We start from the raw sequence: 15291 nt of genomic DNA on the forward strand, positions 1-15291 counted from the left end.
CAGTGATATTTTGAACGCCGTTTCTTTTGAACAGGCACTCTTTGACACAAAAGACGGTGGACCATCATGGTGGGGTGGAGTCGACTGGTGCAGCTGACGGCGTTGGATGGCGGGGCCACGCGCGTGCTGCTGTGGACAGCAGGTGCCGCGGTGGCAGCAGCCCTCGGCACCTTTCTCACACGCCGTGTCACTGATGCCATAAAGGAGGAAGTCAGCGAGGGCGACCCTCTCGTCGCAGGTGCGCTTGTCAATGTGTGATGCTGTTGCATGCGTGCGTGATTGTGGCGCTCAGTGTGAATGCATGCGTGCGTGATTGTGGCACTCAGTGAGCGTGCATGCGTGCGTGGTTGTGGCGCTCAATCCAACGTGGTACTTCCTCAGTCATCGCAAGTGTGCGCGAGTGGAGAAGGTGATATGTCGTTTTGTTGCCGTTGCTTGCACTCACATCCACTGTCGGACACATGACCAGATTTACCGCTGTGGGTGTTCAAGGACATCCTCAAGCGCGGCACGCCACAACAGCAGCAGGCTGCTTTGCGCGTGGTGATGCACCGCATCAACATGCCCGACACGCTGGAGGCGCTTGTCGAGCGCATACAGAGCCCCGACCAGGAGGAGCGCCTGCACGCCGCGCAGGTGATCAATGGGTGCCTCAACATGAAGAACATGGACATGCCGCTGGAGCGGTACGGGGTGGTGGAGAACATCTACCAGCGCGTCGTCGCTTCTCTCGAAGGCGGGCACCCCGAGGAGCTCGTGTACATGATGGAACCCTTGTTCGAGCTGGCGCTCCGCACCAGGGCCACCCGTAGGTACCTTTTGAGCCGCGACGTGCTCCTGCTCACGGAACAGGTGCTGCAGCAGCCAGACCGCTTTGGGATGCCCGCCGTGCGCGCCAGCATTGCCCTCATGCACACACTCATCACGCAGGAGGTGTCTGTGGCCCGCAAGCGCGTGCGCCTGAGCACCTTCAGCGCGCTCATGTCCGCGTCCTTGCTGTGCATCACCACCTCGGCTACCCTCAAGCTGTGCGTGCACATGCTCGTGCTGCTTGGCGTCAACATGCCCGTGGTTGCCGAGGGCGGCAGAACCACCACCCCGGCCTCGCTCTTCACTGAGGAGTACGTGCATTACAGCGCGCAGTGGATGCTGGCATCGGACCGCGTGCTTCGTTACTGGACCCTCGGCCTGGTCTACGACATGGTTCGCAAAGGTGCGCACAGCTGTGTGTGTGTGTGGAAGTACGTGCATGTGTGTGTGTGTGTGTGGAAGTACGTGTATGTGTGTGTGTGTGTGTGTGCCAGTATGTGTGTGTGCGAGTATGTGCGTGTGTGTGTGTGTGTGTGTGTGTGTGTGTGTGTGTGTGTGTGTGTGTGTGTGTGTGTGTGTGTGTGTGTGTGTGTGTGTGTGTGTGTGTACCGTTTTGCTTCTTTGAGTGTGCCGCGACCTTGCATCCTATGACCACCACCACCACCACCACCACCACCTCATCCCCACTTGTCCCCCCCTCACTTATCTTTGCGTGCCACTTCCCGCCATCGCCATCGCCAGAGCGGCTGCGAGATGTGCTGCGAATAACACCGCGCATCCTCATGGCGGTGCACAACATCCTCTCCACCTTTGAGGCCGGCGTGCAGGAGATTGCACTTCGGGTGCTCGGCTCCCTCTCCGCCCGCAACGACGCTTTCAAAGTGAAGCTTGCGCACCACAACGTCATGACGCGGCTGGTCATGTGCCTTGCGTCAAACAACGCCGACGTTGTGCACTGGGCTATCGTTCTCATCCACGATATTGCCATGCTCGGCGACGACACATTCTCAGCCCTCATCAAGACACCAGGTGCTTGTGTGTGTCGTGTGTGTGTGTCGCGTGCTGTGTCGTGTGTGTTATGTGTGTGTGTCATGTGTGTGTCGTGTGTGTGGTGGGCTGTGTAAGTGCGTGTTTGAACGTGCGTGGATGTTTGCGTCTGTTTGAGCGTACGTGTGTGCGCATGAGGTGTTGCAGATGCGTGAGGTCTTGTGCAAGCGTGTGATGGAGAGCTCGTGCAAGTGTGTGTGTGTGTGTGTGTGTGTTTGTGTGTGTGTGTGTGTGTGTGTGTGTGTGTGTGCCACGTCACAAATCTCCCCCTCCCTGCATCACCACCTCTCCCTTGTGCCAGGCCTGCTGCGCGGGCTGCGGCGGTGTGTTGGGCAGCAGCGGCACGACAACCACCGCCTGGTGCTGGAGACGGTTGGCTTCCTCTGCGCCAACGAGGACACTCTTGACCAGTGCGTCGACGCCGGCGTTGTTGAGGTGCGAAGCCACATATGGTGATGATGGTGGTGGTGGTGGTGTGGTGGTGGTGTGGTGGGGGTGGTGAGCTTGCCTTAATGGTGAGAAGATCTGCCTGTGAAGTGGTGGTCACGAAGGATACTTTACAGTTGAATGTGCTTGTATGGTAAATGTGCTTGTATGGTAAATGCTTCTCAGTTTCAATGCGCTCTCAAGTGCGCGTGCTTCGAGGCGAATACCCTTTTGCCCCCCCCCCCCGACTCACCAACCCGTACACATACACCCTTCCTCCTTGCTCCCACCACCTCACCACCCCCTTCCACCAAACGATTTTGACCACGGGTGTGTGGCAGATTGTGGCTGCGCTTGAGCGGGAGCGGGATGATGCGTCGCAGTACTGGTACGTCGGGCTCGCCGTTACCCTCGTTGTCTCGGACAAGGCGCGACAAGCACTTCTCAAAACAGGTCAGTGGTTGTTGGTGTTGTGTTTGTGAGTGAGTGAGTGAGTGAGCGAGTGAGTGAGTGAGTGAGTGAGTGAGTGAGCGAGTGAGTGAGTGAGTGGGTGAGCGAGTGAGTGAGTGAGTGAGAGTGGGTGAGAGTGAGAGTGAGTGCACTGCTGCAATTCTCACATGCATGGCTCATCGTCCGCCTACCCCTGCTTCATCTTCTTCATTCTTCCTTCCCTCTCATCCATCACAGGCTGCGTGAAACACCTGATCGACCTTGCCCTAAACTCCAAGAACGAAAACGTGAGGCCGGAAGGATTACTGCTTCCGCACGCAGCACAGTTATCGACACACGCACACAGGCACACAGACACACACACACACACACGCACACAGGCACACAGACACACACGCACCCAGGCACACTCACACACACACACACACAGACACACACGCACCCAGGCACACTCCCACACACCACACACAGACGCACCCAGGCACACTCACACACACACACACACACAGACGCACCCAGGCACACTCATACACACACACACACACACACACACACACACACACACACACGCCGTGCGCCCATATCTCTGTTTCTCTCGCTTCTGTTCATCAAATGATTTCCGCCACTCAACACTCTGCAGGTGCCGCCAATCGCTGTGCGTGTGCTCACACCGCTAATGTTTGATGATGTTGGGGTTGTTAATGAGACAACACACGGGCTCGCACAACCCCTGGTGCAACTGGTTGCGGCAAACGAGGGGAACACACACCGCTACCTGGCCCTGCTGGAGGTGCTCGCGCGCCACGATGCCTGCAAGCAATTTATCGTGCGCTGGCCGCGTGCGATTGAGACCATGCTCTCCCTCATCTGGCGAGTCATCTCGCTCGACCCAGCGTGCATGGACACGGAGCCAACAGCGGTGGCGGAGTGCGTTGCGTCTGCGCGCATCCTCAGCGTGGCCACACAACACCACCCCTCCATCGAAACGCTTGCGCACAAGGGCACGGACCGCGTACTGTCGGTACTGCTGTGCTCGATTATTCGTCGCCTGCTTGCTGCACGGCAAAAGGCGGCAACAGCAGCAGCAAGAGAGGCAGCAGCTGCCACCGGTCTGCCAAACGGCAGTGGTGATGGTCATGGTGGTGGTCATGGTGGTGGTGGTGGTAATCGTCGTCGCGGTGCCGATGGTGACAAGGAGAGTGGCAGTGGCGGCGGTGGAGCGTTGTGGCACATCGTGTACGGCAACACGAGTGATGGCGATGATGACGGCAGCACCACAAGTGGGACTGGTGATGACGATGATGACGATGATGGTGATGACGGCGATAATGGTGGGAGCACAGACGGCGGCAATGCTGATGCACATGAAGTTGGTGATCGTGGCGGTGGCAGGAGGAGACGTGCTGGTCCACGAGCACAGCAGCGTCGCCTCAAGGCCGTTGGGGGCGATGCCCGTGGACACGCTGTGAATGCCTCGCCAGTTGTGTTGCATCCAGGCGACAGCAGTGATGGTGGGAGTGATGCTGAACACATGATGGCCATTGTTGGTGCCATGACATCAACACCAGCACAGCCACTTGCACCTGCTGGCACATCCACACCGTACTCAGCAGCAGCAGCACGAGCAACAGCACAACAACAACAACAACAACAGCAGCAGCAACACCAGCAGCACGTGCGTGTGTCTGTGACGCCGCGGCTGTTTGAGAAAATGTCGGCCACGGCGGCGGCGCTGGCAGCACAGCGACAACGCGCACGCGAGCGCCTGCACCACCCGCGAATGCTTGCAGGCACGGAGGGTGCCCACACACGACACACAACTGCTGCTGCTGCTGCTGTTGCTTCGTCCCACAACGCGCTGACCTACCCTGAACACGCGCGTGTGGACAGTGGTGGTGATGGTGGGGAGCGGCGGAGGAGGCGTGCTGTTCGGCGACAACTTGTCACACACGACGACGACGATGGTGGTGGTGGTGGTGGTGGTGGTGGTGATGATGATGGTCATGCTAGCAAGGGTGGTCATGGTGAGAATGGAGCGCCTACAACTACACCAACAGCAACAGCAACAGGGGTTGGAGCAGCAAGTACAGCAGCAACGCCGACAGCTACAGCAGCAACGACACAGTTGTCATCTGATGCCATGTTTGAGGTGTCTGGCATCCATTTGTTGGAGGACGCGCACGAGCCCACGCACGAGGATGAGAGCACGCCTCATGCTGGCGATGGGCGTGGTCATGATGGACGTGGTGAATGCATGCAGGCAAGGGATCAAGGAGAGCGTGGTGATGGTGAACTGGACCTGAGCGCCGTTTCACCTCTGCTACAGGTGAATCAACCTGGCTGTTGTGGTTCATGACATCCACGAGCACATGCACCTGCACTCTATCTCTGCATGTGCGCGCGTGCTCTGTTTGTGTGTGTGTGTGTGTGTGTGCATGTTTGTCGTCGAAACGAAATCACAGTCTGCATCACGCAATCACAGTCTGCGTCACACGCTCCTCCTCCTCCTCCTCCTCCTCCTCCTGCTCTCACTGTCTCCCTCTCGTGCTATCCTCCTCCTCCTCCTCCTCGTTCTGCAGCCTGGATCGCTGACACCACCGTCGTCACCGTCCATGCTCGAGCGCGTGCCGAGCAGCACGCCCAAGCGCGACCGCACCACGTCGTCATCATCAACCGCAACGCTCACTGCTCCAGCACGCACAGCACAGGACGGCCCTGCCATCGAGGAGGTGGCCGGCAGCAATGGGCGCGGTGCTGAGACCACAATGCAACAGCAACAACGCGACACAACTGACCAGCAGCAGCATGAACAGCAGCATCTTGATCAGCGGCAAGAGCACGAACAGCAAGAAATGCAGCAGCAAGATCAGCGAGAGCAGCCCCAACACCTTCTACAGCAGCAACGACAGCAGCAGAGGTTTCAGCGGGCGCGCGCACTGCTGACTGGCGTCAACACGGGCTCCCTGCCGCTACATCTCAACCACATTGGCAGGGACGACGAAGGCGACGCAGGCGACGTGTTTGTCAGCCCACCATCACCCTCAGCAACAGCACCACTGGCAAGGACAGCAACAGCGAGCACACACGCCGTTGGCAGGCGAGACGATCTCCACCATCAACAACATCCACACCATCAACAGCAACAGCATCAACATCAGCAGCAGCTGCAGCGGCAGCTACAGCGGGTCGACGGCGGCGCTGTGCACGTGTGCGGTGGTGATGCGCGTGGTGGTGATGGCCACGGCACTGCAGTGTGGGCTGGTCGCGGTGGCCCTGTTCCCTGGTCACCCAACTCTCGACGTCGCACGTCGCTCGGGCGGCGACAAGTGTCCTCCCCAGTCCTCATGCGCAGCACCCCGCTCTCCCACTCCGCACGCACCGCCACCACTGCTTCACCCACTACCAGTGCTGCCACCGCTGCTTCTGCCACCGCTGTTGCGACGTCGCGCAGTCTGCAGCCATCGCCGCGTGTGTTCACGCCGCCGCTGTACGAGCGCGGTCGCATTGGTGCCCACGGCGCTGGTGGTACTGCGACCATCGGCCATCACGCTACTACTGGCGGCAACAGTGGTGGTGGCGGTAGTGGTGGTGGTGGTGGCGGCGGTGGTGTTTCTCATGGTGGATCGCGTGTTGTTCGCCGCCGCAGTGAGGGCTGGTTCTCGCACGGCGCAGACCTGGTGCGGCAGGACCACCACTGGGACTCCTTCAGGCTCACACGTGAGTTTGGTGGCGCTGGTGCAGTGCGTGTGTATGTGTTTGTTTGGCACAGCTGTGCGTTTGCGTGCTTGTTTGCGTGCTTGTTTGTGTGCTTGTTTGTGTGATTTATGTTCTCTTTGAGATCTCGTCACTCGCCGCCTTTCTTCCTCCCTCTCCTTTCCCCTCCTTTCCTCCCTCATCCGTACCCCTTATCCCTTCTTCCCCTGCCCCTGCACCTGTTTCATCATCATCATCATCATCATCATCACCATCACCAGAGCGGCGTGAGGGTCGGCTTGTGTCGACACCGTCGCACACGCGTGCGGAGACAGATCGCCTGTGCGCCCGCCCACCCCGCTCCCAGTCCACAACAGCTGACCTGCGCTCGCCACACCACGGCTATTACTACGACTACGACCAGGAGCACGAGGCTGCTGACGGTGATGGCGGTGGTGGTGGTGGTGGTATGGGTCCTGGGTACGGCCGTGTGAGGCGACGTGGTGTTGTCAGAAGCATGAGCACTACGCTTCCCGCAGCACCTTCGTCATCGTCGCCAGCGTCATTCACCCCTCCACTGCAACAGCAACAGCAACAGCAACAAGAACAGCAAGACCAGCAGCCTTCATCTCGCGCGCTTCCGCGTACGGTGTCTGCATCTGCCATCCACGAGTACGAGCACGATGTTAGAGGAGGACGGAGCAGCAGTGCGAGCAATCGTGGACGGAGGGTGAGCGGTTCACACGCACACGCGCACGGGCACGGGCATTCGCACCATCGCATTCGCCACGCGTCGCTTCAGTCCTCTGCTGCCGACCTGTTGCTATCGCCCTCGTCACAGCTGCACCTCTTGCAGCGGGATGGCGTTGCGCTCAATGACGAGCAGCACCCCTCCATGCTGCCCATTGGCAGGCCTGGTGCTTATGATACGCCCGCTGTTGCACCGTCGCATTCGCAGACCAGCACACAATCGTCATCCGGGACGTCTGGCGGACACGCACAGCCGCAATCACACGCACACGCACAACCACAACCACACGCACAACAGCACACGCATGTGCACACAGCACCGCACCTGCAGCGCCGGAGCAGCCGTGCACACTCGCCGTCACCGCTGGCAAGTCGGGTGTCGTCTGCCCTCGATGATGACGGTGCAAGGACGCCGCCACCGCAGCTGCTGAGCAGGGCGACGAGCTGGAGTGGGGCCGCCATTGCACAGCAGGTGTCACAGCGGTTGCAACAGCAGCAACAGCAGCAGCGGCATCAACATCAGTACGGGCATGTGCATTTGCAGCCGCCACGTGAACGGCCCCAGCCGCAGCGTCGTACGATGTCGTCTTCAACATCGTTGCCACTGCATTCTGCACGCGCGGACGCACAGCACCGCCACCACCGGCCGCACCTCAGTCGCCTGGCGTCCACAAGCACCCCTGCATTTGCCAACCGTGACAGTGACAACGGCGGTGGTGATGGTGGCGGTGGTGATGGTGGCGGTGGTAATGATGATGCCCGACATGGTGGTACACAGCAGCAACAGCAGCAGCAACAGCAGCAGCAGCAACAGCAGCAACAGCAACAGCAACAGCAGCAGCACGGCAAGCGGCCGCCACCACCGCTTGCGTTGCTCGCTGCTGATGCCGTCAAGCCATCTCGGAGCATGTCGGCTCCCATGGCCACACCACAACAGCATCGCCAACCACAACAGCAACAGCAGCAGCCACAGCAACCCGAACAACAGCAGCAGGAGCAGAAGCAGGACCAGGGTCGTGATGACGGCGTGCGTGCACTCGTGCCTGCCAGCACTCCGCGCGCTGATCGAACACGCAGCCTGACAACGATGCCGCAATCATCATCGCCATTGATGTCGCTTGCGCGACACAAGTCGCGCGCTGCCACAACAGCGCCGTCAACCCCGGCATCGTCATCAGGCCGGGGTACAGCCACCACTGCATGCAGATCTGTCCGCAAATCGGCAACACGGCAGCTGCGTCGGGCGGCGGCTGTTGCCGTCTCCCCGCGAATTGGTGGCGCATTTGACTTTCCGCCGCACCGTGGTGAGGACGCGGGGTGGCGGCACGCACTGCAACAACAGCAACAGCAACAACAGCAACGGCGAAGGCAGTCGAAGCAGCGCAGTACACGGACATCCCAGTGTGCCCCCGAGGGACAGGCAGTCACGCAAGTAAGCGGAAGACCAGAGGCAGACAATGCCTACGAAGGGGAGGGGATTGGGGTGCGGGCAGCACATGGCGGTGATGGAGACGGCAGCAGGGCAGTGGATGACAGCTTTGCAGCGCGTGTGGATGTTTCTTCGCACGGCCACCCTGTTCTCCACCACAGCCGCAGTTACGACGAGGACAGGCCATATGGGGCGCCTCGCAACGCTGGTGTTCGTGCTGGCGATGGCAGTGGTGGTGGTGGCATTGGCGGTGATCGCGATGCTCGCCGTCGCGTGTTTGATGATCAGCCACCGCTGTACAGGCAGATGTCGGCGCCTGTCACATCTTTCACTTCAACCTCCACCTCTGCAACCACCACGACCGCCACGACCACCTCATCCACGTCATCCGCGCCGACAGCGGTGTCTGGACCGACGACAGGCACCCCCTCCCGCACAACGCCAATCGCCAGCACTACTGTGCAGCGGCGCCGCGCTGCCACGGCATCAGCAGCAACGGCAGTGACACCGATGGTGCCGCAGCCTGTCACGCCTGTTTCCCGGACACCGAGCGGCACATCGTTCCGGGGCCGTTCGCACTCGCACCGTGATGAGCTGACGTCAGCACTTCTCTCCATTGCCGGCCCGCGCTCAGAGGAGGAGCTCATGTGAGTGCACACATGTGAAGGGGCGTGGTCGTTTTGTGTGTGTGTGTGTGTGTGCGTGTGTGTGTGTGTGTGTGTGCTTGGTGGGGGCGGAGAAGAGACAGGTGTTGGAAAAGGATGATGTGCTGTTTGTGGTATCTGCATCTCAGCTCGTGTCCACACTGAAAATACCACGCACACACACACACACACACACACAACAACAACAACAACAACAACAACACACACGCACACACACACACATACACACACATACACACGCACACACACATACACACACATACACACACGCACACACACGCACACATACACACACACACACGCACACGCACACACACACGCACAACACACGCACGCAACACACAGCCATTCCATGCAGGGTGCACCCAGCAGCGACTTGAGCGGCAGTGATGGCGTGCCTCCATCCACACCACTGCTGACAATGGCCAATTCTCCCTCGGCGTTTTCGCTGTCCACGTTTGAGTGGACGAGCCTGGATGACACGACGCCTGCCGACGATGACAGTCGCGAGGGCAGGGAGGACCAGGAGGAGGACTACGAAGCGCTCGCCAGCGAAATGCTGCGATGGTCCTCCCAAGAGGATGATGGGTCCGCCTTTCCAGAGGACAACGGCGACAACGGCAGTGGCGGCGATGCGCATACAAGGCAGCGACGGCGCCGAAGGAGAAGGCGAAAGAGAAGGGAACAAGGGGAGGGACCACCCGAAGAACAACAGACCCGAGCATACGCTCCAAGTGATGGCGATGATGACGATGACGACGACGACGGTGACGGGGGTGATGGTGGGGATGATGATGGTGCTGATGATGATGATGATGATGATTACGATGAGAGTGAGCGCCATGGTGATGGTGATGCTGGTCGCGACAACCAAGCCAACGCAAGCCACGGCATTGCTGGTCGTGCTGGCGATGATCACAATACTCCTCGTTCGCCAATAGGAGAGCAAAGCGAAGGACGTGTGTTGGGCGAAGCAAGTGCTGCCGGTGGGCGTGTTGTTGGTGATGATGCTGCTGCTAACAGCAACGTACAGCCAGGCAGTGGTGATTGCAACGCTGACGGTGATGGTCAGGGCGAGGACAACGATACAGCAGCAGCAGCAGCAGCTGTTGACCGCTCTGTTGATGATGTTGATGCTGATGCTGATGCTGACGCTGATGGTATTGATGGTGGTGGTCACGATGATGATGAGAGGGCGCTGGTGCCTATGCTGCGTCACGACATTTCACACCTCTCCAACATCAGTCACGGCAGCGATGATGGTGGCGAGGACGATGCTGCTGACGGTTCGATTCGATGATGCATGCATGTCTGCTGATTTCCGCCACAACACACACGCACACACACGCACACTCACACACACACACACACGTGTCCAGCTCATAACAGAACAGTTTTGGTGAGGGTTACACGCTTGCACACACATACGCAAGCGTCTACACACATACACTCACACTGGCTCATGCGCACGCACTCCCTCGTTCAATGTACAGCGTCCTCATGGGCGTACGACGCGGACCAGCAGCAGTATCTCATGAACGTCTCGGCGGACGCCAGCATGTTCGACTTGACAGAGGTACAGCCCTTCACGCGCTAATGCCATGCATCAAACACTGCTTGCTCGTGTGTCTGCACTTGATGGGCAAAGTACGATACACTTGCACACACACTTGCACACACTTGCACACCCACGCGCTTGCACAATTTATGTTTATCCTGACGATCACTGCCTGTATTGTTGTGCGCGTGTGTCAATGACAGCCGGATGATGACCTGAGCCACTTGGAGGCATCCGTTGTGGAACAACTACAGGAGCAATCAAACGTCAACGTCTCTGTGGACGTGTCGGCTCTCAGTGAGTAGCGTTCGACTGCACTGCACTGGACTTGCTTGCAAGCATCCTTGAACACAGACACAACACAGACACAACACAGACACAACACACACACACACACACACACACACACACACACAGACACACACACACACAGACACACACACACACACCATGCTTACGCGCTCGCCCCTCGTGTATTGTACATGTACTTGCTGTACATTTAGGCACTTCGCTGCACGAGACAACATCCATGGTGGAAGCCCCAATGGAGGACGATATCGAGTACGAATCGCTGCGTTTGTTCTCGATGCCTGCAGGCATATTTTCCGGCCGTGGTGTCTTCCTGTTTCCCGTCACGTGTGCGCGTGCGTCTCTCTGTTTGTTTCGCCTTTGCACTTCGTTCCTTGAACCTTGCTCACATTCAACACGCGACCGCACCGTCACCATCACAACACGACACACCACCACCAACCACTACCAACTCCAATGACACTGTGTCTGCCCTGCAACACCAGTGGGTACGTGGATGTGCTGACGCAGTTGCAGGACGCGACGATTGTTGCGCTGGCCAACATGTGCGGCGAACACGAACGGCCCTACAACACCCCCGCCGCCACCATCCTGTGGACAGCCGTCCTCACACTTCCATCCCACCTGGTGAGCTCGCTTTCTTTAATTCTGTGTGTGTGCGTGTGCGTGCGTGCATGTATGCATGAATGTGTGTGCGGGTGTGCGTGTGTGTGTGTGTGTGTGGTGTGTGTGTGTGTGTGTGCATGCGTACGCTTACGTGCGTGCAAGCGAACGTGTGTGTGTGTGTGCGTGTGCGAATTAGCGCCCAGGACATACTCACGACAAGATGGTGTCACGTCCCACATCCCAATTCAACACGCGACATCAGGTCAACTTTTATGCTGATCGCCTCGTGTGCTCAGCGGCGAGCCTGACACCGCCGTCTCGCTTCCAATCGCATGCCACCACGACACCCACCACCACCACCACCACTCAAGTTGATGACGAAGATGGTCACGGTGACGATGGAGGTGGCGTTGAGAGTGGTGTGCGTGCTATTGGTGCTGGGGACACGGATGCAGCCAGTGAAGTGGTGACAGCGCAGGCGACGCCACGAAAGATCACCGTTGATGAGTCGCCACAGTTTCACACGCGCGCGTCCACATCCCGCATCATGATGGACATTTATCGCAAGACGGTACGCGTGTTTGCGTGTTGTTGTGTTGGTGTTGGTCTGTCGTGGCGAGTGCGGTGTGGTGGCTCATCCCGTTGGAAATTATGCTGTGGGCCCAAACGTTTGTTCACTTCAACCCGCCCTCCTGTTTGTGTATCTCACCACCCCCTGCTCACTCCCCACGCCCCGTTCACTCCCCCATCTAACTTAGATGCGCAATGATTCGTGGACGTTTGAGACGGGTGTACTGCGCGTGTGTGCGCGTGGAAACGGCACGTGGTCGTTCACTGTTCGCATCGAGAGCGACGGCATCCTGCAGGTGCGTGATATGCGCGCATGTGTTTGTGTGTGTGTGTATGCTTGCATGCGAATGAATGTACTTGCACGCACGCGGTCTTGCACGCTTTTGTGCTTGCATGCGTGTGGTTTTCAACTCTTGAACTCATGATCCTTCTCCACGCACACACACACACACTCACACACGCACGCGCACACACACACACACACACACACACACACACACACACCTCGACGCCGTCTTGCTTTGCAGGTTGGCTGGGCGTGCGACAATGCTGAGCTGGATCCTATTCGTGGCCGCGGCTGTGGCGACAATCTCTCGTCGTACGCGTTTGATGGGCAGCGCGGCAAGTTCTGGCACGGCGCTGAGGGGGGCGAAGACACAACCCTCAGGTGGAGGAAAGGTGCGTTTCACGAGTACACGTGTGTGTATTTTGTGTGTGCTTCGTGTGTGAGTGCGTGTGTGTGTGTGCTTCGTGTGTGAGTGCGTGTGTGTGTGTGTGCTTCGTGTGTGAGTGCGTGCGTGTGTGTGTGTCATCAGCATGCCAATGTGTACAAATCACGTGTGGTGTTGTTACCACGTTTGCTGTATTGAGCACGTGACGTCGCTGTTTTTGACTCTTTTCTGAGTGTGACAAACTCCCTCACGATGTTGATTGCCCCCCCCCCACCAAACACACGAACATCTGTCATTTATCGTACTTCCGTATCGCCTTGCGTGTTCGCTGGGTGTGCTGCAGGTTCCACGGTGTCGTGTTGGCTGGATTTGCATGCAGGCACCATCTCGGTTTCTGTTGACGACAGCGACCGTGTTCTTGCGTTTGAAAACGTTGACACGTCCCTCGCCTGGGCGCCGTGTGTTTCCCTCGCACCGCGTCAGCAGGTGTGCAGCTGCAATTGTGTTTGATGCCTGTGATTGGTCTTGCATCCTTGTGCGTGATGGTGCGCGTGTGTCTGTGTTTTGATTGCGGGTGATTGTTAGTGCGCATAAGCTCTTCTGTTTGGTTCTTGCGTCGATGTGCTTGTCTTGTGCGATTTCGTTTGGGCCGTTTTGTCTTAATGCTGCGAATGTGTGAGGTGTGATGTGTAAGGCGTGTACGTACGTGTAGACTGCATCTAATCTCATTCATCCCTACTTGTAATTCCCATCCAACCCACCGTCTCACCCAATCCCTCTTTTCCCCATCGCAGGCCACTGTGCTGTCGTGCATGACAACGGCCTCGTGGCAACCGACCGACATGACAACACACCCGAGTTGGCAGCCCTGGCATGACTCTGACGATGGCATTCGCGTGGGCACGAGCACAAACACATGGACTGACACCACCGTGTGCGCACGCGCACCGCAAGTCCTGCTTCACCTCCACTGCAACTCAATCTCCCTGTACTTTGAGGTGTGCATGTGCATGTTTCCGTATTTGTGTGCATGTGTGTGTGTGCATGTGTGTGAGTGCGTGTGTGCGTGTTTGTGGGTGGCTGGCTGGGTCACGTGTTTGCGTTCTTCTCTCTATCAGGACGACTCTTTGCTGAACCACTTCCATCACATCGTCAAAAACCACTGATCTCATGACATCTCCCCTCTCCCTGGCCGTGTCGTGTTCTCAGGTGCCGCTGTGTGAAGCTCTCGGTGCCACCATCGGTTATCGCGACTGTGTCGACAACAGCTTGCACGCCATCTGCCACGTTGATGCGGACGGCACGCTGCACTTTGGAGCGTCACGGCACATGGGCCATGGCAGCACAAGCAGTCCCCGCGAGCCTGGCATGCACGCTGGCAGCAGCACCACCAAAAGCAAGGGGCACGGTGACGATGGTGGTGGTGATGGTGGTGATAGTGGTGCCATTGAACCGTTTGATCGACGCCGGCAACAGGAACGCGAGCAGGAACACTGTGATCCTGGCCTTGATCTGGCCATTCCCGGGCAGGAGAAGAATGATGGTGACGATGGCAACGGGCATCGTGGTGGTGGCTCGCATGGATTGCATGTCGCGCCATCTTCACTCGTAACTACGCGTACCCGCAACGGTGCGGGTGCTGCTGCTGTTACTTCACCATCGCCTCCACAACGCGGGCAACCGTCATCAACTTCAACAGCAGCAGCAACACACATTGCACATGTGCGGGCTGGCGGCGCACTGGATGTGATGTGTCGCGATGACGACGCTGTTGTTGGATTTGGGCTTCTTACTGGGGATGACATGGCTGTTGTGACGCTCAACGGACAGCTGCTCGGTACGCCCTCACGACGTGCTCTTGCAGTCTCATGTTATGTTGTGTTGTGTTGTGTTGTGTTGTGTTGTGTCCCGCTGTTGTGATTGCTCACTTTCAAGCATCACATCCTAACGAGCCCACATTCATCTCCCCTCCCCACCCGCTTCCATCTCCCCTTCTTGGTTTCCACAGATGTGGTCGAGTTGAGCCACCGCTTGTGCAAGCCCTTCCCTGCTGTGAGCCGCGCTGTTCCCATCAACGTCGGGCAGCGCCGCTTGCGCTTTGCTGTTGCCAACTCGATGATGTTTCGCCTCGCAGCCATGCGCTCCCTCATCCAGCGCGTCATCGCAGACCTCCAGTAACACTGGGTGTGTGTGTGGGGGGGGGGGGGGGGCGTGCGCGTGTGTATGGTGTGTGTGCGTGTGCGTGTATGTTGTGTGTGCATGTGCGTGTATGTTGTGTGTGCGTGTGTGCGTGTGTACGTACGTGCG

At 58.3% G+C, this 15291-nt stretch overlaps 1 protein-coding gene across 1 annotated transcript; it reads left to right on the plus strand.

Moving 5' to 3' along the window:
* The first annotated feature begins 2 nt into the window (after positions 1-2).
* On the plus strand, positions 3-15202 carry PTSG_09716 (uncharacterized protein). The gene is made up of 21 exons (XM_004989014.1): positions 3-238; positions 470-1213; positions 1552-1839; positions 2159-2292; positions 2625-2736; positions 2971-3020; positions 3374-5059; positions 5313-6450; positions 6708-9252; positions 9616-10556; positions 10764-10846; positions 11032-11125; positions 11332-11389; positions 11623-11764; positions 12006-12314; positions 12502-12609; positions 12841-12991; positions 13328-13470; positions 13779-13982; positions 14194-14821; positions 14993-15202. Exons 1-21 carry the CDS (start codon positions 67-69, stop codon positions 15160-15162), a joined length of 9900 nt encoding a protein of 3299 aa, XP_004989071.1. The 5' UTR covers positions 3-66; the 3' UTR covers positions 15163-15202.
* Positions 15203-15291: the final 89 nt, after the last annotated feature.

This window comes from Salpingoeca rosetta (genome assembly GCF_000188695.1).
Source record: "Salpingoeca rosetta unplaced genomic scaffold supercont1.31, whole genome shotgun sequence".
NCBI lineage: Eukaryota > Choanoflagellata > Craspedida > Salpingoecidae > Salpingoeca > Salpingoeca rosetta.